Below are 27,247 nucleotides of genomic sequence, written 5' to 3'. Positions count from 1 at the left end.
ATTACTATTTGTAACATAAAATACTACAAGTGAGATACTCACAAGTTGTGAAAAATACACACATTAACTTGGACACTGAGAAAAAGATAGAAACATGGAAAACAASTTATACCTTCTTTGTCTGCTTCAGCATCTTTAGTTTCAATGTCTGTGCTCTGTAGTGTTTTCTCATTATTGCTGCAATGTGGTAACTCGGCTTTCACCAGATCAGTTTCTTGACTTTCACTGGAAGCTTCCATTTTCTGCTTTGGCTGATCTTCAGATAAAGATTTTTGCCTGTTGCTAGACCCATCACTGTTGCCACAGGGTGAAACAGCATCAAGTGATTCCATTTTACCATTATGGCAGGCTGGACCAGGTACACCTTCAGAATGTACGGATGTCTCTCCATTCACACAGTCCCCTTTCAACACAGAGTCCTTCCTTAATTCYTTATCAGCACCCAGGGTAACAGTGTCAGTTATTAACAGGGATTCATTTGAGCTCTCTTCTTCTGTGGATGCAAAATTGTTTTCCTTTCCTGCTGTCCCATTGTTAAGCCTCTGCTCTGCATCTATATCCATAATATCACAAGAGGATTCATCATTTGTCATAGAGAGGTCTCCTGTTTCCTCTCCATTCTCCTCAATGCAGTCAGTGCTGATCTCTAGTTCTCCATTTTCCAGCAATTTACTGTCCTCACCATGATTTTCATCGTCAGCAAACTTYGCATCATCTTCATCTTTCTTTAAATTATTGACTTTCCTCTTCTTAATGATGCCTTTGCCCCACTGTGAGCGTCGTCTCGATTTTCTCCGTATTCGAACTGAAAACAAACAAACACTTTTAGAYGCACAGGTACCCTCAGTGAAGAGACCAGGATATCAGAAAATGCTGCTGTCTGAGGCCATCAACTATCATCACACTTGAAGGAAAAATAAGCTGTCTGTTGATTTCAAYGTGAGCAAATTAGAGGTAGCAAGGACTTTTAGAAGTAAAAGGAGTGGATATTCAGTCATAAACTCAATTCCTAAACTAAGGAAACAAGAAATTCCTACTTAAAACAGCTAAGCAATGATTTAGAACTTATTCTCATTTGGGTAATGCAGACCCTAAAGACAGTTATTCTCATCTTCCCTTTTTAGATCCTCAGTGATTTATTATACAATAAAACAAATGGAAGTGCAATGCATGGATTCATAGAATAACTCAGCTTGGAAGGGACACATGGAAACCTCTACTCCAACTATGGTCAGTTATGAGGCCATATTGTGCTGCTCAACTCAAAGAAACATGGGCATGTGATCCTTTTTTCATTATTTCTGCATCCTCACTTTTTCATTATTTTTATTTCTTAGTTGTAATTTCTGTGCCTTTGAAAAATTACATAATAAACTATCTTTCAGAAAGGGCATTTTATTTTATTAACCTGTCTGCAGTGAGATAGAACKAACACACACCGATCTAAAGGCTTTGGGCACATTTGTAATTTGATGAGCAAATGCAGAAGGAAGACCATTCAAAACTAATGCTATTGTCAACATCCTTTTCAAGAGCACTAACTACAYACAGCTCAAAAGACCAAGGAAGACACTGGGAAAAACTGAAGCTTCTACATTCAAATTCAAGCAATGATGAAGACTGCTCCAATTTTGCAAAATTGCTGAAGTTGTGGCCCAGTGACTATAAATGAAAATCACAGCCAACAGTTACCAGAGACTGACAAATTTTCTTCCATTTCAAAATGAACTCTTACGTGGAACACCTCCATAATGTTCTTTGTATTTCTAAGTTGCTTTGATTTATGGGGTTTTAAGTCAAACCTGGGTCTACCAAGCCCACAAAGTAACAAAGTACCAAGTTTTGAGTAACAAAGATCTTGCTTTGAAGATACAAGCACTATGCAGGTACAAGTGCTGAGAATTAATTCACAGACACTCAGAAGCACAGTTGTACTTCAGAACCTCTCCCCATGAGTGCTGTATGTAAGCAGGTAGTTTAACCACTACATTAGGAATAAATCTTAACCTTTTACCTTTAAAGCTATCTGAAGATACAATCACACTSTAATAAAAACAGTCTCACTTGGAATGTGTATTTACTGTAATAATCCTTATGGAGAATTGCAAGATTTGAGGGGAAAAAAATCCCCTTTCTCCATCTATACACAAAATTCCATAGTGACTTCTACAGTCAATGTCACTGTTTTATTGAAGGCAAACTACAACCTACTCACATAACTTTTCAGAAGTTCATTTTTCCCCTAGATTGTGCAAGAGATTTTCATTAATCACTGAAGGAGCAAATCTGAAACTAAAATGGGAAATGTAAACTTATAGCCAAAAAAATCCTCTTTTAGGCAATGGGTTGAGTCTCAGTGCAACCCCAAAGATGGGTAAATAACACACAGATGGACAGTAAAAGTCTTTTAAAGGAAATCTAGTATGTCCTAAATGTATAAATAAGTTGGAATTTTARAACATACACTGATTTTTGGCTTCTTAGGCTGACTTTGTTGTAATTCAGATAGACACATCAGACATAAAAAATGTCAAATACAGTTGACAATGYATCAGTGAATTGTACTTCAAATATATTTTTACTGGTCCATCTCTTCTGAGTCCACACTGTGAGTTCCACCTGGGATGAGAATTCATAATTTGCCTAAACACACARGTACATTCCTAAAATTCTTAGATGTGAGAGAAATAATTTTAAAGCAAAATGGAATGAATTCTTGTATTACCCTCTTATCAAATTTCAAGTCTTCCCAAATGACAGCCAGCAAGTCCAGCTCACTCAGTGTCTCATGCTGTACTTTTTGAACAAACATTAGGTGTGTTTTTTTTCACTGATGCTTTTAATTAGGACAAAGCAACAAAAAAAAAAAAGTGATGCAGCAATGTCTTTTGGGATGAGAGGGGACATTTTGGTTCCAGAACTTAGCAACCAAAACACTATCACATGGATTTTGTTTCACACTGACAGCCAAGCTGAGTGAAAAGCTGAGCAAGGAATACAATATTTAAAAACAAACCCCACCACCAGYCTTTCTGTTCTGCTTATTCCCCCAGTTAAGGGAGTGGCACAAGTAGGAGAAGTGTTTAATGGACCAGACAATCATGTGACAAATTGCAGACTGACAACACCAGATTTCATCATCTGTATTGGTCCCCTTGATATTTAATGGAAAGAAAAAGGCACTACTGCAAGAGTATCAGGGACCTGAGAAGTTGCYATATGAGGCAGGAAACAGTAAAATATATTACTGAATCCTGCAGGACAGCTGAATATAACTTAAAAAGGAAGAAGGACCTACCACAGGGTAAAACTGAGGCAAAACTAATGGGCTAACTGAGAGGAACTAATGGGTTAAGGGATTACTGCCAAAAAGTAAACTTAACCCGGAGTCCCATCTTTGCTGCCTTAATGGTTATATTTTAGAAGATTGTAAACTATCAAGAGCAGAATGTCAAACTTTTTTTTTTCTAGTCAGTAGAATTCATGACATACTATCAGCTTCCTGTAGGTAGCAGAATGGGACAGCTATTTACAGAAGAAAAACTTTGAGTGAACTTTGTGTAAAAAATGAACAAAGTACATACAATTGCAACTTAACGTCTTAACACCTTTTCAATTCCTCCTTTGAAAACTATTCATCAGGAAACYCTCCCCATTGACACCCAGTCTTTCAGCATTATTTGTGCCAGAGGCAATGTGAATACTTATGTCAGAAGAATCGTGCTTTACGGAACTGAGTTTCTCTAACTCAAAACTATTATAATACCAATTATTCACACATGAATACGTTCACTTGCCTTCTAAATTGGCCAACTATTCACTCTATAATCTTCACATAACCTCTACCGATTTGCCRAAGGGATCCTCATTTCAGTTCTAGCTTCTGTCTGGTTTGCTTTTTTGTAAATCACTACTAGGCATTTTTAATAACAATAAATATCTGTCTGACCACAAGTCACACCTACCATTTCACTCAGGTTCACATGAAGTTGGTATTAAAAACAAACTTCCCCTGCTCTTTTTTTCCTAAGCTTTACAATCTATGCAGACAACATTTTTTTAAGTGCTATGTAATACAATGCAATTAATCAATGAATACAAATTTACTCTATATTTTGTTAAGCAATTAAGTGAAGTTTCTCAATTCGTCCATGCCTATGTTAAGATAATTTCAGAGTCATCTGAAAGACCCATAAACAAGGAAGACAGTGTTTCCCCTAGGCATGATTAAAACAAAATTCTGTACAGTCCTTTCTTCAAAAGTAGTGAAGGAGTCCTCTAAATGAAGTTAAGCAAAATGAAAGCTGTTGCAGACTTTCAGAAATTCTGAATTCTTGCCCACTGACAGGTGTTGCTTGGAGATTCTCCAGTCAGCTACACTAAGTAATGAYAACATCATCTGGTGAAATAAGCACCAACCCTGTCCAGAGGAGAGCACAGTTCTTGGCTATTAAAGAACAGTGGTAGGGAAAAAAAAAACAACCAAACTATTTGAACCAAAAAATTCAACTCCTTCCCACTTTTCTGAWGTATTTATGCAAGACCTAGAGGTAACTGTGACCTTTCTGTTTAGTTTGGTCTCGGGAAAAGAGATCTCAAAAGCATGGGTGAATGTATGGAAGCTTCAGAGTTGAGGAGGCATTGTTGCTGTGCCCCAAATCCAGAAGCCCAGTGACAGAACTGCAGACTACAGAGAAATAAAGTGAACAGCTGGAAAAGAAAGCAGACACAATTAGATGATTCAAAGACCGTCAATTATTAACAAGCAAGTCTGCTTCCCTTAATCTGGAAGAACCCTAATAAGATGCAGCAGAGATGTTTCTCTTAAAATTTCTCTAGTTTGGCTACTACAGTACAATGAGTGCAGCACAGTATTCGAGGCTAACGAGTTCAGTCTATGCTGCAGAAAAGCACCTTCCATGGGGCTTCCACACTGCTTAAAACCCATCAGAGAACGTGAATCCTCTGCCATCAAATGATAAAACTGACATCCATCAAATTGTAAATTCTCTGTTATTACTTCATTTCATGAAGAATTCCTGGGGATTAAAACCCAAAGATTCTCACAGCAAGCAAGATCACCATGGATCTAGATTTTCAGTCTGAAGTACCAAGAACCACTTAAAGCAATTCACGTGTTTTAAGTTTTTCTTCCATGATCAAAACCTTCAACACCTTTCTGATGTCTTGTGTGTAAAGTAACTCAAAGCCTTGAGAAAGCACTTAAAACCAGCAACTTACACTCTTTTATGCAGCATCCAGGATATCTATGTACCTGCCACAGTAATTTAGCTGCTTCCAGTAGCTCCACATTCCTTACCAAGAGACACTAAATAGTCCACTTGAAAGTCTCTGGAGTTTCTACTCASGAAGTCCCAAACTGCAGTCAGAGATAAGCAGCAAGAAAGAACTGATCACAGTTCCACAATGGCTTAAAAAGCAAGGTGAGGTGCCAGCTTCCACTAACAAAGCCATTTCTCCCTCCAAAGCCAGCTACAGCATTTCCACTGCCTCATTTGTGCCGGCACTACTGTTCCTGCAGTAAAAGAGATAACAGAACTAAATCCATCTGAAACATTAGGTTGTTGGGKTTTTTTCTGGGTTATTTTTCAGCATCTTTGGTTGAGCTTTCCAGCTCATGAATGACAGTGCTGGCACAGGGAACACGGTGGGAATATGCCACCAGTGACAAGAAAAGACAGCCTCTTTAGTAGTGACCTGCAGTTTGACCAGCATTAAGTGACTGTGGAACTAATCTCTAAAAGATGTCATTTTCTTCACCTAGATGGAGGGCACTCAAGGCACAGAGCTGACAAATACATGAAAAGAATTGCATGCAACAACTTCACATATTTATGAYCTTTATAAGCTTCAAAAACAGCCTRTATTTTGTAAACAAATACTTGAASAATCTGGGYATTTCTRCTTAACCAGAAAGAGTCAAGTTTCATAAGGAGGAGTTGAAATGGGTAACAAACCCATCCTGGCTGCAGCAATCCCAGTATTTTCTTCCCCAATAAACTGCTTTCCCCTGCCCTTCCCAGTAATCCTCTCAACTCAACTCTTCCCAGTATTTCTCACAGAACCATCCCAGTGTTTCCTGTTCCTCCCCACACCAGTTGAACAGGACACAGGACATTCCCTTTGAGGTGTGCATGCCATGCCTGCCCAATCCCATGTTTTATCTGCTCAGCTACCAAGGCCAGATGCAGAACAGGTAACTACCATTTTCAATCTACCTTCAATCTGCCTTTGCCTGCAGTAGACACGTGAATTTGTCCAGCTACCAATTTTCACAAAACCTGAAGGAATCTAATCTTTCAGCTCTCAACTCCTGTCAAATCTGTCTGAACTCTGCTAAATGATTCAGAAGTTATTAGGGGAACAGAGATGGACAGAGAGCACAGGTATGWTTTTCTAAGGAAACCAAGATAAAATATAATTTACATGAAAGCAGAGTAATTATGTTAGTAAAATACATAGCAAGACAGCCACACTGGAAAATTAAAGAGGAAAATGAAGTCAAAAGAGAAGAGACAATCAGATTAATGTCAGCTGTGGAGATAATTTTTAGACTTTCCACCTTTATAGATCTGCTCATTTCCCTTCTGCACTGATTAGCTCTGTACAATGGCAACTATTCCAGCTCTACACATCCTTGGTACCTTCAGCTGGCTCTGAAGGACTACTSAATGACATCTTCCTGCTGCAAGAGGGCCACGAACAAACAAAAGAAAGAATCATGGCTACTGGGTGGTTTCTCCATCAAGGAGGCAAAATTGAAAAAAAAAACCCCTAAAACCAAAAGAACAAAACAATACAAACAGAAATCTGAAGTTAATAAATGGCTAATAATCCCAAGAAAATCCACAACCTCTGCAGACAGAACCAGCAAGTCTTCAAACAATTTAAAGCAAACACTGACACAGTTTTCAAAAGGGAGGAAGGAAGCAATCCATTTGATCTGAAAACTGTTTGCATTACATGACTTGTACATACCACTTAGAGGAGAAAAAAGCCCCAAAACTATTTCAGAAGATCTTTTTGCTGTGTTTATAAGAAAGGTGATAATAATGCTTTCGAGGAAACCTCCTTAAGAGAGGCTGAGCCATCTTGCATTACTGAGTTATAAAGAAGAGAACAAGAGAATATAAAAAAGTCACTGATAGGTAAATTGTAGAACCCACTCAGCCCTCTGCCAGAGAAAAGACACTTGATTAATTCAATGGACAAGTATTTAATAGTGATGAAAGAAAATTTCTTTGTCACTAGATATCACCAAGTTCAAAAGTTTGATGGGATCTCAAAAAAGAACAGGTAGTCAAGTTTTATTAGAACTCCTAAAAATTCACTAAATTGCATTTTAAATTAGAAGAACTAAGAAGCCTATGGAGTTTAAAAGAACTGTTAACCAACTTGGAATCATCAGCTATGTTGGTACTTCCTTCAAAATCAGGCATGAAAAAAATTATTTCTCAAATGTTTGCAACTTTCTTTTAAAGCATCTGGTTGAAGGCAGCATCACATACAAGAGATCAAACTACTCCCATCCAGAATGCCAACTCCTACGCCACCCAGAACAAAATGACAAACAAAAAGAGACAGTTGTCCCAGCTCTGAGTAAAGATATCCTCACATTCCAGAAAATCTTTTTTAATGGTGTTTATCAAGGAACAGTACTTGCCCCTATCTCAAGTGAGAATWAATCCAAGTCAAATCTGGAAAGCAGAAGGAGAAAACAAAGCAGTAGCAAATGTAGGGTAAGTGACAAAACAGCAGCTACTAGAATTTCATCTGGMTGACTGTTAATTTGCCAATTAGCAAATGACAATTTCTGAATCCAAAYTCAGAACCACACCAAAAGGGAGAAAACAGTTAAAATAAGAAAAACCAGATGGCATCTGATCTGCCATGTCCTTTGATAACACATTGCTGCAGTCACAGAAGCCTGAAGTACAGCAATCACTGACACCACTGTAACAAAGAGGTCAAAGAAGAGACACTAAACAGATGAAAGTCGGACAAAGACTGAGAATAAAATGGTGTCTGAGAAAGAYTGTAAATGAAAGACCTTTTCTTTCTAAAAATCTTTTTTAGAAGTACTGTAGACAAAACAAAAGCCTTTCCATGATAAATGTTTCAYTGGACAGCAAAAACCACCATTTAAGGGGGAAAAAAGCTAACWAAAAACCAATCAGCCAAAAAAATCYAACACAAAASGTGCARAAAAYGGTATTTATTTAGAAACTACATTTTGTGTAACAGTTCTTTAGATCCTTCCTTAGTCTCCCTACAATTCCTTCCACAGAGACCACTAATCACTTAAATTATTGGGAAAAGTTAGCAGTGTGCTTACTTCATATTTCATAAAATGACTTTTATATAAAACTTATATTTTTAATAGTTTGCATAACACAAAGGATTTAAATTTTCTTTATTTGCTCCAAATGCCATTTTCACAGCTATGCTATTTATCATATGGCATAAAAGACATCTTCTCTATGAAGAAAACATAAAATCTGCAGTCTATCACTACAATATATTATCATTAAATGCTGCAAAAAAAAGATAAGAATGCAAAGCTAAATCTTCCCTGTAGAGTTTATTTATAGGCAACACTAAAGGAAGCAAGTGCAAGACAGTAAAATAGTATGTAACATGCCCCATCTACTGGCAAAATGGAGCAGTTGGATACAGTTTAATCATACAAAATCCCAATGATTAAAGAGATGCTAATGCTTTCTAAGCTAACATAYATCTGAACAACTTAATTTAGCAAACACAGCAAACTTCACACTGCTGGTAGTTTGCTTTTTCACACAACTCCACACAAAGGAAAATGAGACTCCTCAGCAGTGCCCAGGGACAAGAGGCAATGGGCACCGACTGAAATGAAGATACTCAAAATTAAGAAAAAGAAATYATTGTTGGTGGCCAAGCACTACAAGAGGTTCCCCAGGCATGACACAGAGCCTCCATTCTTGGAGATGTTCAGAACACAATTGGACAAAGCCTTGAGCAACCAGCTCTGAGGGGAGCTAGACTAGAAGATCTCCAGAGGTTCCCTCCAACCACTGTAAWTTGGTGATTCTATAATCATAAAACTGCTTATATCAGACTTCTGACATATGTCCCATTTCAAGTTCCCACCAGAATACTTGCACTTTTCTCAAAATACACAGTCGATAATGGAAATAAATTTTAAATTGTGGCAGAACTTGCCCAAATAGATTTTCAGCAATTCCTATGAAGCAATATTTTTAAAACTCATCTATACTGTGAGACATGACCCACACAGCTGTACCTTCAACAAGGGAAATGCAAGTTGCAGATGAAATGTAACTCAGGAATGTGTATCACCATGCCTTCAAACACAAAAATTATTTATGTGCCACATGTCCAACAGCCCATCTGATCTAATCAAATTAAGAATATAGTTCAAATACATTAGAAAAATGAAATAAATCACAAAATAATAGGTAACTAAAAAGCTAARAAAGTTTTATATAAAATATATAACCTCAGAAAACAAACCAGCATATAATAATCCAGCTCTCATTTTCTACTGTACTAGCCCTGAGCAGGGCCTTACATTTCACAAGGCTGCTGCATTGTCTGCAGTCCACTCTGTTTTTAGAGAAGATACTGGACAATAATTTCTTTTAGAGTTCTCAGGTTTGACATCTGAATTAGCCTTTTTGCAGCGATTTCCTACAATCTGGTAAGGCAAAGCTCCTAAAAATAGTAATAACTGATCACGAAAATAATGTTAGGATTGGTTATTTTTGCTTTAGATTCCTCTAAGGGGAAAAATAATTCAAGTTCAAAGAGCAGAAAACATGCAATATTTTCAGAATTACTAATTGAAAAGTACAGTTTTATCCTGTTTAATTAAAGTACTTCAATAATTTTTATTGTTACTCTGTGCAACACATTAGACTTAAAAAAAAAAAATGAATTGTGGACCATAAAAAAAATTCCACTTTCCCTCTAAAACAACCCCTCTTCAGAAATCCCTTCTCTAAACTTACTTCTTCCAYTTAAACAATCACAATCCACAGTTTCATTTGCTGCTATTTGAGCTCCCCACAATATGCTCAGTTCTACTCTCACCCTTCCCTAGCTTATCCTCCAAAGTACCCTTTTAAGACAGTTTCTCTTCCCAATTTCCAGTGCCTGCTGAACTGACCACATCAATCTTCAAGAGCATCCATGTACTACTTGAATTCCTTCTGCAGATTTCTGATTGCTCATCAGTTCCTGGTTCTCTCTCTTGATTACCAGATGCATCACATTTACCTTTCCCAGACTCAGCCTTAAAAGGCAGATTTTCATTTGATCGTAGTCCCAAACACCACTAAGCCTCAAATTTTCTTGGCTTCCAAGCTGGATCACGAGAATACCACAGGATCAGTGCCTTAACTGTAACTTTGTTGTTTGCACAGAGACACTTGCAATTTCCCACAGCTGATGGCTCCTGTTTTCAAACAACTGCTGCCACCTCCACAACAGAGGGGAATCGAGAAAGGTACCGGAGCTGCTTTGGGTCCAAGTCACCTGCAATGGCTGCTTTCTCCTTTCCCAAGGGATGTCCAGCTTGGAGGGCTCTAAACCCCATCTGCTGCACAGCATGCACAGCCAACAAAGTGCTCTGGGGATCAGCCAGAGGGAGAATCTCCATCCTGGACTTCACAGGAAATTGTAAAAAATAAATTGGGAATCCCTTCCCTCCCTCTGTTTTTGCATGAGCTGCCAAATGAATAAAGAACAGCTTGGATCCACATCATCAATTTATTATATAACAATTTATTCTAACTGTAATTCYGTACGATTGACTTTAATTCCTTTAACGGAAGAAATTACAGCTTCGGGAAATAAAATCATATACCTCTAATTAATTAAACCATTTGACATCAACACTATCATTCATATATAAACAATGTTCATATCTGGGCAGTTATCACCATGCCTAGAAAACGATTTCTCATCAAGGAACAGCACCATGAAGGAGAGCACAAAGACCRAAATGAAAATTTATCCACTTCAATCTACCAGTTGGCCATCAATCAGCAGTAATTGTTAATGCTACTAATAATATATTAATAATGGACTCCAGATCTTCAGCAGGAAAGATGGCACAACTATCAGCATATCCTTTATACTCACTTTCTCTTATAATCTTTATTTTCTTTATCAGGAAAATATCTGTTATGTATTTACCTGCTCTAAACAATGCACCTCTTGAAAATAATTAGCAGCGCCTCAATTACCCAGTCACACCTCACAATCCTAGAGATTTTGATCACTTAACTGGATGAATTCAGTAGGCTCCAGAAAGTGTAKCTTAACATCCTCCTGTAATGGTTACTGACTATTAAAAACCATTGGCATAAATTAAATTAGCAATCTCCTTTCCAGCTTTCAGCATGACACTGAATGTATTGAAGGGAGGAATTTATTGCAGCRCATGTGAGAGAGTATTAAGCAGTACAGAGGTATTTACCTGAAAATACAGAGAGTAAACAAACCTGAAAACTCATCAAACCACAAAAAATGTTCTTACTGGATCTGAGCTGTCTTATACTGAAAATAGTCTTTTACAGTGAAAAAGGAAAAATACTCATATTGCATTAGAAAAATATTTATATCATAAAACCAGAAATCCTGCTTCCTTACAACTTCTTGGACAGAGATTTTATGTAYTCATAAAAGGAGTATTTCTCAGTTCCATGCATTTCATGCCTAAAATTACTTCTGGAAATAATCACTAAGCAGCAGTAGAGACACATTTTCAAATGTCTGCCATTGAAGGGACMTCAAATTTTGTGCAATTATCACCCAAAATACTTACAAGCACATTTATTTGCAGAGTTGGGCCACACAGCCATGGTGGGTTTTTGYTTGTTCCGAAATGCTTCTTCAACTYGRGCTTCTGTTTTCCGTACAGTGGAACCATGAGGATTTACCTGCTCTGCTGGCACTGATAAGCCTGCATGCAAAAGACAACCATACCTATTTAAATAAACCAAGCTGCAGGAAACTACTGAATCAAAGAAGAAACTTGGAACACCATACTGCAACAGGAATACWTCCATTAATATTTAGCTGGACATTGGAAACAAAGATATGAATCAAGAATATTTGCTTTCTATTGACAAAAACAACTTATTGGYTGTATAGTCTTAAACTGTCAGCTCTGATGGGCTGGAAAAAGGTCACTGTTTCTCAAACTTGGGTCCCTAAAGATTGACTCTTCTTTCCATTTTTCCTCCACAAGTGAATTCTTACTGACCATTTCAATTTCTCCTTATTTTAAACAGATAATTTAAAATAAGTGGCAATTCATAAAGGCATTGTATGCCATATCAAAAAGAATATCTGAATAAGAACCTTGTATTGTCACTGTGATCTATGCTATGYAAAATGGATCCATTTCAGAGTCAATATGAGCTCCTAAATTAAGAAAATGCAATTCTGCTTTTAACAAAAAGTATGGTTTGCTTTCTGTAATATAACTTCATCTCATAGCTTCTACTGCTTCCCAGGTTTTTTAATTAAATTCTAAAAAGGCAAACTTTCATATTGGTTAAGCACATTTTAAAGACATAATTGAATATCTGAAGTTTCATATTTGTGAACCACAATTTCCTATCCATCCACTTAAATGGTCTTCAAAATGTCATACCATGTCTTCAATAGAAACYGGAGCCAAGTGATCAAGAGCTGACAAGAAACTCCAAAACCAATGGATGCAGGAATTAAAAGATTCACACATAAACTCTCATCTCACAATTTATAATTACAGAGTAGGTTTCTAGGCACTATGATAAATATTTCAAACTGTACATCAAACATTTCATTCCTCAAAACAACATCACTTCTAACTTTTTATTTGCTTGTCTCTATGAGAMGTTGCAAATTTCAATAATTTAGCATAGAGAGTTCTTAAATTACCAATTTAAAACTCACTTTCCCTAGGTTTAACATCTTTCAACAACAGCACCTCATTTCAGTAATACAGGAACAAGAAAATCCAGTTTGACTTCTACATACTGATTTTATGGTACAATTTATCTTTCTGTTATATTGCAATACTTTTTAAACCACTCACCAATCACAGCACTCRGTAAAAATGGCAGATGTGTGCAAAAAAAAACCAAACCAACAAGAAAAAAAACCACAACCAAACCCCCMAAACCAGCAGGAAAGTTGTGGGGGRAAAAGCCATGTAGAAAATACCTCCCATTTTACAACTACCTAAGATTGCTAAATAATTTGCCAACAAAATTGTGAAGAAAATGGATATGGAGCTTTTTAGCCCGTTTCATCCCTTGCTCAAACTGCTCTGAAACAGGGTACATGTTGAAGTCTAGACTAGCAGATGCACTGTGATTGTCCTGATCTGCTGCTTTGCTGAGGATATTTTCTAGAGCAAAATGGGAATAATGGCAGAGCTGATCAGCATTCACATCCCTTCCATCCATTACAATGATCAGTGCCATATAACATTCCTGAAGTGTTACCATTCAGCTGCTCTGCACCACCACAATCTTTGACAKGATTCCTGATCCCTTGTGCTTGCCTTCCAGCATGAGGGTTGCTCAGACCTCAAGAGCTTGATGTATTTTCCTCTGTTCATAAACAGATCATCTAACACAGCTTGTTCCATGCATTCCCAGTCTTTTGGTTAGCATTCCTTGTTAACCCAATAAGTGATCTTAGACTTCACATTCCACAGCTGCACCAACTGCAGAGCCCAAGTGTGGTCCAGAAGCACAGGCATCCTCAAGTGCCACCTGCAGGTACCTGTGACACTGTAACAATTTCCATGCCAGTGTACTAAATCCACTTKGAATCCTTTCCATTCCTGTCTGTGAGCTGTTTTCTCCCACAAACAACTGGCACTGCTCATCASGCACCTGTACCCAAAGGCCCACAAACCATCATCTCACACCATTGACACATGCTTTTTCTGATTTTACAAGTTCATTGCATGATGCCATCAGCCTTAATTATAACTAAAGACACTGTCCTTCTTTCAACAGAGTCTGTAGGTTTTGTCCCCAGAAATATCTATTACTGGGCCACTGCCACARAAAGGAGGGCAGCATTCCAGTTCTTGCAAACTTGCAAGAAAGGACACAAGCTATAGAATCATTCTCTGTAACAAAGAGCTCTTACAAACATTTACTTTAACCTCGGAAGCAATAACCTTTAACAGTCATGGGGACTTGGATAATTAACTGAGCACAGCTCACAGCATGACACTGTGGCCAGAATTGTGAATATTCTCATAGTTCTAATAGGAAAGTACAGAGGAGAAATGAAGGCATTATATCAGCTATGTTTTACAGCCACAGGGAATTACAATTGGTTCATTTATCCACAATTCAAGACACACATTGGAAGCTTGCACAAAATTAGACAAAAACATGCATGACTGAATAGGAAAATAAAAAGAATTGTATCCATTTTAACCTGAAGAARAGAAAGCCTATAGATACTTGCATAGTTCAAAGAAATTTGTTAATAAAGGGTCTTCAATCTACCAACAGAAGTATTTCAAGAATCAGCAGCTGAAAGGTAAGACCAGCCAATTCAACCTAGAAATCAAATAATGGAGCTTTATACCAAAGAAGGAGACAAAGCAGGAAATAACTTGCCAAGGTAAAGCTGGAATTATTGAAATCAGTAATCCCTAAATCAGCATGCAATTTTGTTCTAATGTTACAGTTCAGTGATTTTCAACCTTTTTCAACTTTCAAAACTTTTAAACTTTTCCACGGAGGTAGACTCTTTTGATGTAAACAGAGAACTGTTCCCACACCGGGAATATGTTTGGACTTTTGATAACCTTCCCTGGTCACTTCAGAAGCTGTAAACAGACTTGTACATCTGTAGACTACAAGTTGAAAACAACTGCATTAATTCAGTAGGGAGCTATATTTCCTAATTCTGGGCTGTTAAGACTGTCAACATCGTGCTGCCTTCAATGTGGATGTAAAGGCTGTTTCTTAATCAGAAAGATCAATTTATTATCTATCTCCAAAACTACATTTGTACACATGCCAGGGYGAACTGAAAATCCAGTGGTTTAAATGCTGTTCTCCCTTATCATAATTCTTATTATACTGTATTACAGGCAGTTTCAGAACACAGCTCTGGTTCCAACACATCCACATGTAAAAGATGTAAATGCAGCAACTCTAACATCTACCTACTCACCAGGTTCTATAATACTGCCTGTAATAGTAGGCAATGAATGCATCCTTATTCTGGAAAGAATGACAGTGTCTCATCAGCTCACACARCAGGAAAAAGTAGAAAAGTTTCAAGCTCAGTCACCCTTTTCATCTGCAYTTTCTTAATCTGACATGCATCCTGKATTTCATCTTAAATTTAAATTTTTATACAGAGAGCTGTAAATTCTATCCCATWTATCTACAGAAGCTTTTCTTCTTGCTCTTGATGTCCCTGGCCAGGTTTRATTCTCTCAGARCTTTARCTTTCTTMAYCTGATCCCTGGCTGCTCAGTTTCTCTGTATTCCTCCCAGGCCTCCTGATGTGTTTGCATAACTTCCTCTTTGTTGGCAAACACCGCTCCTGAGTTTGGAGGAGGTGATCCTTCAGTRTTAACCAGCTCTCCTGGGCCCCTCTTCCCTCCAGGGCTTCATCCCATGGGACTCTACCAAGCAGATCCCTCAACAGGCTGAAGTCTGCTCTCCTGCAGACCAAGGTGCTGGAGCTTTACTGTGCACCCTCTTTGCTGCCCTAAGATCCCAAACCCCACACACCATGGTCACTGCAGCCCAGCTGCCTTTGAGCTTCACATTCCCCAGCAGCCTCTCCTTGCTGGTGAGAACAAGGTCCTTTCCTTGGTAGCTCCTCTATGATGTGGAGAAGGAAGTTATCCCCTACACATTCTAGAAAGCTCCTCTATTGCTTCTGCCCTGCTGTATTATCCCTTCAGTATGGACTGGGGTGGTTGAAGTCCCCCATARGGTCCAGAGCTTGTGGAGATGAGACCATTCCTACCTGTCTAAAGAGGGCCTCTATACAGGTTGTGTTACGATAACTGAAGTTAAACATACCTCTTTTTCTTCTTGCTTCCTTGATTTCTTCACACATCTTATTGAATTCTGGATCCAGTTCAGCAGCAATGATAGCATGAGCAGTGTCCTTCAAAGTACATGCTCTATGTCTAATTATTTTATCTAGAAAACAGGACAGCACACTTTATCAAAATTACAAAAATTTCTTTAGCATTTCTATGTTGGATTGTATTGTATATTACAAAACTTATACAAATAGAAGTAACTGGGGAAAAGTACAGACGTATGGAAATGCARGTGAATCAATACCACAGCACACTCAAAAATCACACCCAGGTATTGAAGAGATACAGTTTTCAGAAGTATAAATTGTTACTTTAATCCATAGTGGCATCTATAAACAAATGCAAACAGTGAATSATGAACACACCTCAATCAACCTGCCATCAGATATAGCCAGTTCCCACAGGCAGATCTACACATTCTAATGGAGTGCAAAGAGTCTCAAAGAAACAAAACTTGTCCAGGAATTAATTTACCCACTGGGGTCCAGGAATATTCACAGTTATACTGCCTGCAAAATCACACTGGACAYCACCTGGATCTGTGAGGTAGACCTGGCTCACTTACGTCCCTTCCCTGTTTTTTCCTTTAACCTCCAATTATTGCTTGATTATTACTTAGCAACTGATCAAAACTTTGCTATGAGACATTATTTAATTCTTTACATTAAATAGCTGTTCTCATTTTAATCCATTTAAAAAAAAAACTGGCAAGAAACAAGCCTCGAGTATGCTACATTTTCAGGCCTATTTGGGGAACAGGACAAACTGCCCATGCTAGAAAGCCTAAATGCAACTCATGAAAAAACAGACCAGTTCCCCCTACCTTTGAAACACACAAAAGGAATTATTCCACTTTTGAAATTTGARAAGTAATCAAAAGTAATCATACTTAATAAGTAAGCCCATATGTGGAGAAAATTGACATCTAGAATGTTGTTTTTCAATGAAACCTACAACATTCATTGCTTGACTTCAGTACAAACATATTTAATGTGTCAATCCATCCCTATTGAATTACTTTTTCCAGCTGATGGAGGTACTTCAACARTAACCATCAACATTAATTTCTAAAACATACTATACAAGTAGCAGATGTAATGTTTTAACAATCCTTAAGAATATCACTGAATATTTACTTTGCAATATTTGTAGTTTCAGGAACAGCAAATTTTACAGCTGGAAAAGCTGCTAAATGAAAGAGACTCAAAAGAGCCTTACGTTTACTTGGGAAAACTACTGCCCACTAAATCTACTGCAAGTTGGAAGTTTTTGCCCACATATTTCTGAAGCATTATGTTTTATGATCACCAAAAAAGACATACTGCATTTGTTTCAGATGTAATTTTGARATATTAAACTTCAAAGTTTTGGCCCGATAATAAAGTTTAAGGAACCATTGCAAAGGAGGAAGGGAGTGGAGGGGAGAGGAAAAAAAAAAAATCAATTCAGGGTGTTTGATTAAACCACTACTTTCCTCTAATCCTGTGCTGGGAAAGGCTTTCCCCCAGACAGTGCTTCAAAGAAGCAAACACTCATGTCCAACATACAATGGTTATGTTTCCTTCAAGAACATTTCCCAGTCAAACAATGGAGGGAGRAAACCCCAACCTGTCTCATACAGAACCTGTCCGAAATTTTACAGCAAAGTACMAGGGGAAAAAAAMAAAACAAAGCAGCCAGWTTTTGATATCCAGACTGCAGATAAAATCAGCTACTCTGGTCCTCCCATTGCTCTTCCAACTTAACAACAGAACAGAAGCAGGTATTGGGTGCTCTGCAAATTCAAGCATGAAGCAGAGACAAGCATATGTGCCCAGCCTTTAAGAATGTGAACATTTGTAGGTTAATATTCAGTTAATGAATGCATCTGAATGCATAGAATGCTTCCTCTGAACAGCCATAACATGCTGTTTCAGGTGTGTTCACACAACAGCCCAAGAAATCCTGCATGTTAGAAAAGCAATACATGCTCTGTTGTTAACAGCAGAGGACAGAACAATTTTTCATTAACTCCCATCCAAAACTGAGCCTAGAAAGAGMCAGATCAATTTCTCCCAGCTCAGTTCTGAAGCAAGGAAAATCAAAATATCCCTAAACAGGCACTCTTCAGATACACCCAGAATGCCAAGTGCCCATCAAGGGCTTTCATTAGYTCACAGCAATTATACATTACAAGACCTCAAAATTATGTCACCAGGAACACAAAGTACTTTTTTAGTTCAAAGAAAATAATGCATCACAAACAGAAGAAAAGGCTAATCTACAAATAAGAACCAATACTGGGCTCAAAAGGCAATGTGAAACAAGTAGCAAGACTATATTGTATCTAGTCCACACAAGAGATACCTGCAAATGCCTCAGAAAATCAAAAATTTGATAAAATAAAATACAGAAAAATCAGGCTTTAAACTGGTAAAACAATTTCACAAGATGTCATGAAAAGCTTTTTAACACACTATAGATGGACCCTGATGTCCAAGTACCACATATATATAATACAACCCTACATTAAAAGGGTGCTTTGTTGTTGCTTTATGGATGACTCTCGAAGCTGCCAGCTGAAAGGCTTTATTTTGGCACTGTGCACTGTAAGACAGCCCAAGCAAAGAGCACACAAGATGTTCTTTCCTTAGTTTGGAGCGTGAACAGCTTTTACATGCATTTCAGTCTACAAATTCCTTTTTAATTGAAAGCATCCCATCACACTTTGTMAAGACAATACTCTCTAATCTCTCCTAATCAGCTGCAACTGACTTCCTTGCCTGGTGATTTATCCTGTTTTATTTCTATCTCCAAATACATAGATTTTAATTTTTGTGTACGAATTTCATGTTCTAAGCTAACGTGAAACTACAGCAGGCCACTGCCAGATTGTGTGCAGGATTCTCTACAGAGCCCTCCAAATTACGGTGGGCTTTTGGTGCATATGCAGAGCCTATTCCCTGAAAAGGAACTATCAAAGTTGAAAAGGAACTACAAAACATAATTTATTAGAAAACAGCTCTGAATGCTGTAGTTTTCCTGCTCTTATAAAGTCCCYCAGTGCACCACATGCCCCACAATACTAAAAGCACAGACCCTTAGGACTTGCTTATCCTAATTATCACAAAGCATGAAGCTTATCTAAGTGCCTGAATAGAAACAAAATACAGCATCAAATACCAGGCTTTCAGGTCTAGGGAGACCAAAAAGCAGTAGGTTCTTACCTCCAGGATCTTTGTCTGGATTGTACTCCAATGCATTGCTGCARATCAGGTCAATGTCTGTTAGAAAATCCTTGGCTGTTAAGTAGTTGTGTTTATCAATTTTGGTTATTACTGTTGATAGGTCCATTGGCTCTTTGATAACCTCAAGGTAATCTGAAACCTATAAACAAACAGCACACAGAAATGACACAGGACCATATGAATTCTCACTGAACACTGACAATCACATCTTTATACTTGGATGCATTCCACATGCTTARCTCTAAGACATTACCTGAACATTTTGATTGCTGAGCAAATTTATGTTAAAAATGGAAATTTTATCAGGCTAAACAAAGCTRCTTTTTCTTCAGGAGCTCACCAATTTATCTTTCAAAATTAATTAAACACTATTTTTCAGGCAATACACTTYGATGCAAATGTATTTTTCATTTTAGACTGATTTAGTTACAGATTTTTATGGTGCTGTAACACTGTAATGTACTAAAAAGGCAAAAACCATCAGCTTAACTTGAAGCCCTAGGAAAAATTACGGAAGCTCTATTTTGTTCATTTTGTAGGTAAAGTTCTCATCCAACTAAACAGCCAAATTATCAGTTTGTAAATGCCTTCCATTAAACAGTTTCTTGTTAAACAAATAAAAGTCAGGTTTTACTGACTGCAGATGTTACACTGGCTGTACAGAAGGACAATACAAAGAAAAAGCCTTGTGTCACAGTTTACTACAAGTTAGATAGTAACTGGAGATTCAGCAACCACCATGACATACTAGAAAGTGTTTAACATAATTAACRATATCATAAGGGTCTCAGGCTTAATAGTCCAATGAATCAGCACAGCTGTTGTAACAAAGTTCACCAAAAGAACCCATGGATTTGTTATTTTAAGGAAAAAAATATATATTTGAATGTTTCAGTGTGATTTAGATTAGGCAGCCTTTAAAACAGCATCACATTTTTTTCTTTTAAAATCACCCACATATGATGGTCACTGCCAAAGCAGTTAAGAGTTAAATACATATTCAGATCAAGCCACAATGGCTCTAGAATTTTTTTTTTTAATATAGTGCCTGCAGACATATATTACAACATAAACTAAAATTAATGTATTACTTCAGTGGACAGCAATGTGTCACCTAATTCCTTAAATAAAGACACTGAAATATATTTTGACAAATTAAAATGGTGAAAAAAAATCTCTTTTTGTCTCCCTTTATGGAAACATGATGTATCTGGTTCAGGGACTGGAAAACCAAGCCACAAGCTTCCTTTTCTTGTTAGCACCAGAAAACAGCATCAGAAAACCTTCACTGGAAGTTGTAAATATTGCTGCTGATTTAGTCAGGAAAATCCTTGACTTACCACACAGCAGCATTCTCTGCAATGCAAATAGGAGTGGAACAAGCCTGACACATTTTCTAAGGAAGTCAAGCAGAGGCTGCTGTAGAAAAGGCTAGTCCTGTGCTTAAATGCAGCAGGTGGGATGAAAAGGATTACATTTGATTTCTGCTGCTGTGATATATTAGCAGGGTTTTGGTAAGTCTTCAAATAACAAATTCATATTTAGATTCTCTCCATCTACAAAACATGGACAGTTACTTGTTCTTTCTCTATGTGCCCTTATTTATGTAAGTTTAGACTTCAAATTCTTGACAGAAAGGAACTACCTTCCCAGGTATGAAGTGTTTCCTACAATAATGGGCCTCCCAAACAGTTTCACAAGAAAAATCAAAGCAAGTTACTGCTCAGACCATGCTCACACTGTAGGTTGCCACATTAAGTGCCTCACTGGGCTTTCAAAAACAGCCAGTTACGGAACACTATGGAAAGCTCAAATTAAGAGAGGACTGCACCAGCCCATAAAAGATGCCTGTTCCATCATGCAAGGAATTTACCCTCCAAAGCTGCTTTTTACAGTGCTGCACTTCTGATGTCCCATATTCATATTTCCATATCTTCCAAATGAGATGCTTCTCTTTTCAGAAGCTATTAGGGATTTTTTTTTTTTCCAGTTAGCAAGCCTGCAATGCTTGCAGGGGGCCAGCATCTGATCTCAATGTCAGACCAAACACAATCCCATTCATACAGCAGCACCTGAAAATAGATTTGCAGATCGAACTGTCTCATCAGTTAGGTGTGTACAGTCCATAATCGACCAGTTAATGCCTTATAATGTGCTACCATTTGTGATTAATGGCAACCACAAGCATTGCTGCTGACATTATGCAACAATACTATTAATGCTGAATGCATTACAGAACACAGATCACTTTCCCAATATTATCATATTTATGATTACAATGCTGCAAATGCTTTTATTAAAGAATTGTATTTATGGTTTCACATATTTCAGGAGCACGGGCAGGGATAGGAGTGCTGGCATTTTAAAATGCTGGTTTCAGTTTTAAAATGTATAGGAATGCACAAGGGTCACTGGTAACAGAACATGCTCCAAATCCTTGCATCATGGACGATGAGGCTGTGGCTTTATCACCAGCTAAAAATCAGCACCTTAAATTGGAAAAATCGTGAATCGGAAGTCTATTCTTCTGATTAGCTTAACCATTTCTTTTTTTTAAATTTGCATTCTTTTTCTACTAYTTTCAACTTCATTGTTTGCACATTACTGAAACAAGACCTCTTCAATATCCACCGGTTTGCTGAAGATGTTAAAGCGTTTGTCTGTGGCCAGCCTCTTGGTGACATCCCTGAGAAACAAGCGCAGCTCCCGCAGGGTGTTCTCCTCCTGATCCTCCATCCGCTGCTTCTCCGCTTCCGACAGCTCCCGGGCRGGACACGGCAGTGCAAGAGGAAGAACTTCCAGGGCACGAAGAGCTAGGGAAAAAAACAAGAAGTCAGACAATGGAAATATTAACAACACAGGGGCTCTCGGGATTATGCCACTCCAAATTTCATTGCATGTATTTAATATGCATCATGGATCTATCACTGCATTCCTGACCCCACAGCTTTCCATCTTCCACAACTGTTAACTGTAACTATGAAATTTATTCTGGGCACTGATTAATGCTGTCATATGGTAATTACACTGACTGTTAACTACCCAAGCCTTTCGAAAAAGGAAAATAACAAAAAATCAAACATTAGGATCACATTATTATTGGTTTTACTGTAACTTAGTTTACCAGCCTGTTTCCTTCTTGGTGGGGGCATTGCTGCCTCATCAAGAATTAAGCCTTTGAAAAATCGCAATCTGTCTTCTTCACTTGGTCTTTGAATATAAAAAACCTCTTCATACTGGATTCTGAAAATACATTTCACCTAAAAAAGAAAAAAAAAAGACATAAGAAAATCGAGCCCCCCACTGAAAAAGACATATTGTAAACATACATACTGTATTGCTGTACAACGACCATATTGTAAAACAAGTCATGAAATTTTCAAAACCAGTCACAGGACAGGAGAGAGTAAACTCTACCTAAAGCTGTTTTCACAGCAAAGGGAAAACAAATACTTGTAATTCTCACTGAATTTTCTATAGTAACTAAACTTGTGGTATCCCATGATCCTAGCAATGACAACCCCTGTAGTAAAAAGCAGTAAAAGGGCAGGAGAAAAAAAAAACCGAAGAAAATGTTGAGAAGAAAAACCAGGAACCCTCCCCCATCTGAGCTTCAGAAAATGTAAAGCTCAAAGTCAGGCCTTTAGACTAAATCTGCATTTAATTATAATGGAGTCATTTGTCAAAAAGAACAATTGAAAAAATTAGTAATTTTTTTTTTCCTCAGTAGAGTAACATGGAGCTTATGAAAATCTGTAATRTGGACATATATCCCTCATTAAGGAAAATTATTAACATTTAATTATTATCACATTTTCTGTTTGACATATTTTAAATTAAGTTAGAAAACCACTACAAAACAAAATTATTTTAYRTGATTAGAACATTCAGAAGAGCACAGAACTCCCTAACAAGGCCTCCTTCCATGATAAACTTACCTCTTCAGGCAATTCACTAAACATGGACTCAGAGGTAGACAGTAGAAATATGGGTGAGAAAGATGGTATATCTTGCAGCAAAGTTAGGAAAGTGGCTCTCACAGTTTCACTGACAGCATCCCACCAATCACCAATATGAGGCATGTAAACTATACTTGGTACTGTTCTTCGAGCTTCACGAAAGATCTAATTAAAAGAAACAGTGATATTTAAACTAAAGAACTAATTGTCACCATCAGCTATGAGTAACAAAGTTCTTGTGCATTAGAAAATGATTCATGTTTGTGGTATTTTACAGACAAATGTTCCAGCAGAATAGAATATACAGACAAATGTTCCAGCAGAATAGAATTATCTAAAGATATTCTAAACAAGTGTTTGTGACTCTTAGCTACAGCATTCAATTATTTTATGTCAATGTGCCAGGGAGACTACAAAGAAACTATTTTGTTTTAAAAATATGTATGTTTTAAAAACTTGCTATGACTGAACAATCAAGATGAAAATTAAACTGTTTTGCAACCCATGCAATATTCACCACAAGCTATTCCAAAATGTAAAACATTTTAAACTAAGCAAATGAACCTAGAACCACAGCACACCAATCCATACACAAGTGAATAAAATGAAYGTTCAGGCACTGAATACCTAGATTAAACTTACTTAGCACTAGGTATGTGATGAGGGGGCAGGTTAAAATGTAATTACATTCACCAGACACTGGAGAGATCTCCATCACCCTCTAGAGACATCTTTATTTTAAACACGAAAATAGAAGGAGCCTGTGAAAACCTGGATTTTAAGTTACATTCCAGCTGGCTGCCTTTATGTTAATGCAACCAGAAACACATAATTGACTCATTACAAGGGAATYTRAAATGTCACCTGTGCACATGACTCTTCAGGCGTTTTGGCACTGACTGAATAAAGAGCTGGCAGGTCGAGCCTGTGTACGGAGAATTTTTCCAGGGTGTGCAATAGTGCTGGAGCAAGGTGYGAAGTCTGACCCGAACCTCTTTCCCCACAGAGCAGTAATCTCGGTCTGTAAGAGGTTGGCTGGTGATAAGCTGACCTGCAACAGAACAGTTAGAAAAGTCAATTAACATGCCAATGTTATCAATGGATGGACACACAGGAGATATTTTACTATCTGTAAGACTTTGAGTAATGGGTAAGAGCTTCCTACAACAGCCTAAAAAGATTCAACTAACTCGACTATCCCTCAACACTACCTCAGATGTCAATAATTCATGATTTGTCTTATCTTTGGTTTCACAACCATTTAATTCAAACTCATCTGTGTGAAGCTATACATACATTAAATTCATGACAATTTTCACAATAACCAGTTTATTYAAAACTAATTCCTTGAGCATATAAAAAGACTTGCTGGACATCCAGTACAGACAGCAATTTAATCATGTCTAGTTCAGTCCTTACTACCAACACATCTCTTCAGTAGCCTGAGGATTCCCAGACCAATCCTTTCATCCCTCTAGCGCTGCCCAAGATTGCCCAGGAACCACTGAACATTTTAATAATTTACTTATTTAAGAAAYAGGACCTGAAGCAATGTTGAAGGAAATCACTATGCATTATGTATTGTAGAGCATTTGTACACTTCTATTCAGTAGAYTTCTAGACAGAAGGAAGGCTTTAAAGAAGAACTGCAAAGGCAAATTTCCTTTTTGCTTTTTTGTTGTCAAGAACAAACTCTAAGCAGTCCATTCTAGGGCATTTGGAACCTTGTGTTTCTTTCTTTCTTTCTTTTGGGAGTTTTTACCCACTTTTATGGACAAATGAAACCCAAAGGAAAAAGCATTTGGTTTTTCCAATAAAAGTATTCTCCATTTATAGAAAACTGATTATGAAAAAAGAAAGTTTTTTATTAATTTGCATTTTCTCTAATTAAGGCATTTCTATCTGCCCATCAGTGAACTTAGACAGTGGAACAAGACTTGCTGGTATTACTTCATATTAAACATTTTAGGACAGCAATGAACATTGCTGACCTTTGGCTTTCAGTTCTGCTGGTGGTGGTGGTTACACACATGGATAACCATCAAAAATGCTCAGAAAACAGACTAAGGGAGGCTTACATACTTTGCAAAAATAAACAGTCTTGAGATTCTTTTATTTAGACACACATCTACACAAATATATATTGTGGTTTTGGGTTTCGCTTCCCCATTCCCAACCTCACAAAAAAAGCTTAAATTTGGCATTAGAATACTTAACTATGTCCTTCCAACTATTTGAACTTAAAATTCTTATTTTTAAACTTAAATATCCATCAATTCTGTTCTGGTATTACGACTCAGCACAAAAATTTTAGCAGTTTTCCACAAGATGGCTCTACTAAACAGTACCACTAATGAACAGTTTTTTCTAACTTCATTTTCTTCATTCAGCAAACTCCCAGCAGAAACCACCATATAAAGTAGTCTAAAACTATTCTTAACTTGAACCCAAGAAATATTAATTATTAGTTACTGTAGCCAATCCAATTTATACAGAAAACATTCATCCAAATTTCACACATATTTTCTAAATTTCCATTTTCCTGAAAATTTCCATGAAAAACAATGAAAAAAGCACATTAGAAATGCTAGATGCATTCATTCTACAAAATCCTTCCAAACCGATGCATACACTGAAGCTCAACCTTCCTTTGGACCAAGATAAAGCACACAATTCCTCYGAAATGTTCCTGCAAACATCTCTTCCCAGTTCTTAATCTTCCAAATCAAAGTAGTTTGTTAAAATTATGAACAGCTGCTAACATCCTTACTTCTAATCTATATTTGCTTATTGAAAAACATTTCTGATTACTGTGTGTGGGATGTGGCCTTTCCCAAGAACAYTCCCATATCTAAAACTCGTCTGTGCACTTACACATTCCCTTACAGAACACCACTGCCACCCCAAAGCAAAAGAACAACTTTCTTAGCCCTCCTGATGTAAGAATCTCCTGGTTTTATCTGGTTGCATGCATTTAGAGAAACACTCACATTGTAAAATGAAGGTAGGGTTTATGTATAGCAGCTGATGACTGTTTCTTTGGTGATCCTGAGTGACAGCTCGTCTCAAAAATTGATGAAGCATTCTCGTCTTCACTATCATCTAATATTAGACTTGGTACATCTGTTCCAAGAGATGTATTAATTAGAACTTTATCACTTCTAAGTACATGTACAACAAACAAGACAAGATATTATAATTTYCTTTGTGTCAATTATAACAAATCTTCAAATGTAGAAGAAGTTAGTTAAAACTGTCTAAGTATCAGACTTCAGAATAATAAGTACTTATTACTTCAAAAACCAAAACAAATTAAATACTGTAGAAGTCTAATCATAATTACAATTTGTTTTTTTAAAACAATCAAGGCAAACAACTTCTCAAATACAAAGAAGTTTAACTTGTTATGAAATGCTTCCTTTGGGTTATTTCACAGCTAGAGGTCTTTTCAAGGATGAAGCTATAAAATTTCTAATTCCTTAGACTGCACAGAATTTTGTAATATTTGCTTGTTCCAAGTGTCCAAATTCTCACAGGTACACTTCTTCCAAAATTATTCTCAGCATGACTACCTAGACTATGTATATTTATGATGAATTGTTTTCCACCCTCTGATAACCTGCCAAGGAATATCAAATTACTTTTTATCAAAATCAGTTAAATGCATTCCATATTCATATAATATATCTTTACCTCTATTAATTCCTTTGCTAATATAGTAGCACAATAAACTGAAGTATTTTCTATACAGACCTTGAAAAACAAAGAGCTCAAAGACTGATTATATTCACAAGACCCACTGCAGGGACAAACAACTGCAAAAAATACTAACATGGCCTTAAAACAAAACAACCAGGTAACAGTTGAAAATCAGGTAAATTAGGTCCCAGAGCTGCAACAGGATTAACAGTTACCTGGTGTGATTTGATAATGGGAAAGAACTG

General features: G+C 37.2%; 1 protein-coding gene across 3 annotated transcripts in view; it reads right to left on the bottom strand.

Moving 5' to 3' along the window:
* ATAD2B (ATPase family AAA domain containing 2B) overlaps nucleotides 1-27,247 on the bottom strand; it is a 74,063-nt gene that overhangs the window by 6,888 nt on the left and 39,928 nt on the right. For 2 of the 3 annotated variants that reach the window (XM_057390426.1, XM_057390428.1), the window contains exons 17-25: nucleotides 26,294-26,426; nucleotides 24,168-24,354; nucleotides 23,283-23,468; nucleotides 22,469-22,604; nucleotides 21,961-22,157; nucleotides 19,324-19,483; nucleotides 16,092-16,214; nucleotides 11,852-11,989; nucleotides 113-805 (exon numbers count right to left, since the gene is read on the bottom strand). In XM_057390426.1, the coding sequence (XP_057246409.1) occupies nucleotides 113-805; nucleotides 11,852-11,989; nucleotides 16,092-16,214; nucleotides 19,324-19,483; nucleotides 21,961-22,157; nucleotides 22,469-22,604; nucleotides 23,283-23,468; nucleotides 24,168-24,354; nucleotides 26,294-26,426 (1,953 nt within the window). The remainder of the gene's footprint in view (nucleotides 1-112; nucleotides 806-11,851; nucleotides 11,990-16,091; nucleotides 16,215-19,323; nucleotides 19,484-21,960; nucleotides 22,158-22,468; nucleotides 22,605-23,282; nucleotides 23,469-24,167; nucleotides 24,355-26,293; nucleotides 26,427-27,247) is intronic. The other variant, XM_057390427.1, reaches the window with a different exon arrangement.

This window comes from Malurus melanocephalus, unplaced genomic scaffold (assembly GCF_030028575.1).
Source record: "Malurus melanocephalus ecotype Western Australia unplaced genomic scaffold, MMel_1.1 scaffold_26, whole genome shotgun sequence".
In the NCBI taxonomy this organism is placed as follows: Eukaryota; Metazoa; Chordata; class Aves; order Passeriformes; family Maluridae; genus Malurus; species Malurus melanocephalus.
This window is presented reverse-complemented; position numbering and strand designations above follow the sequence as displayed.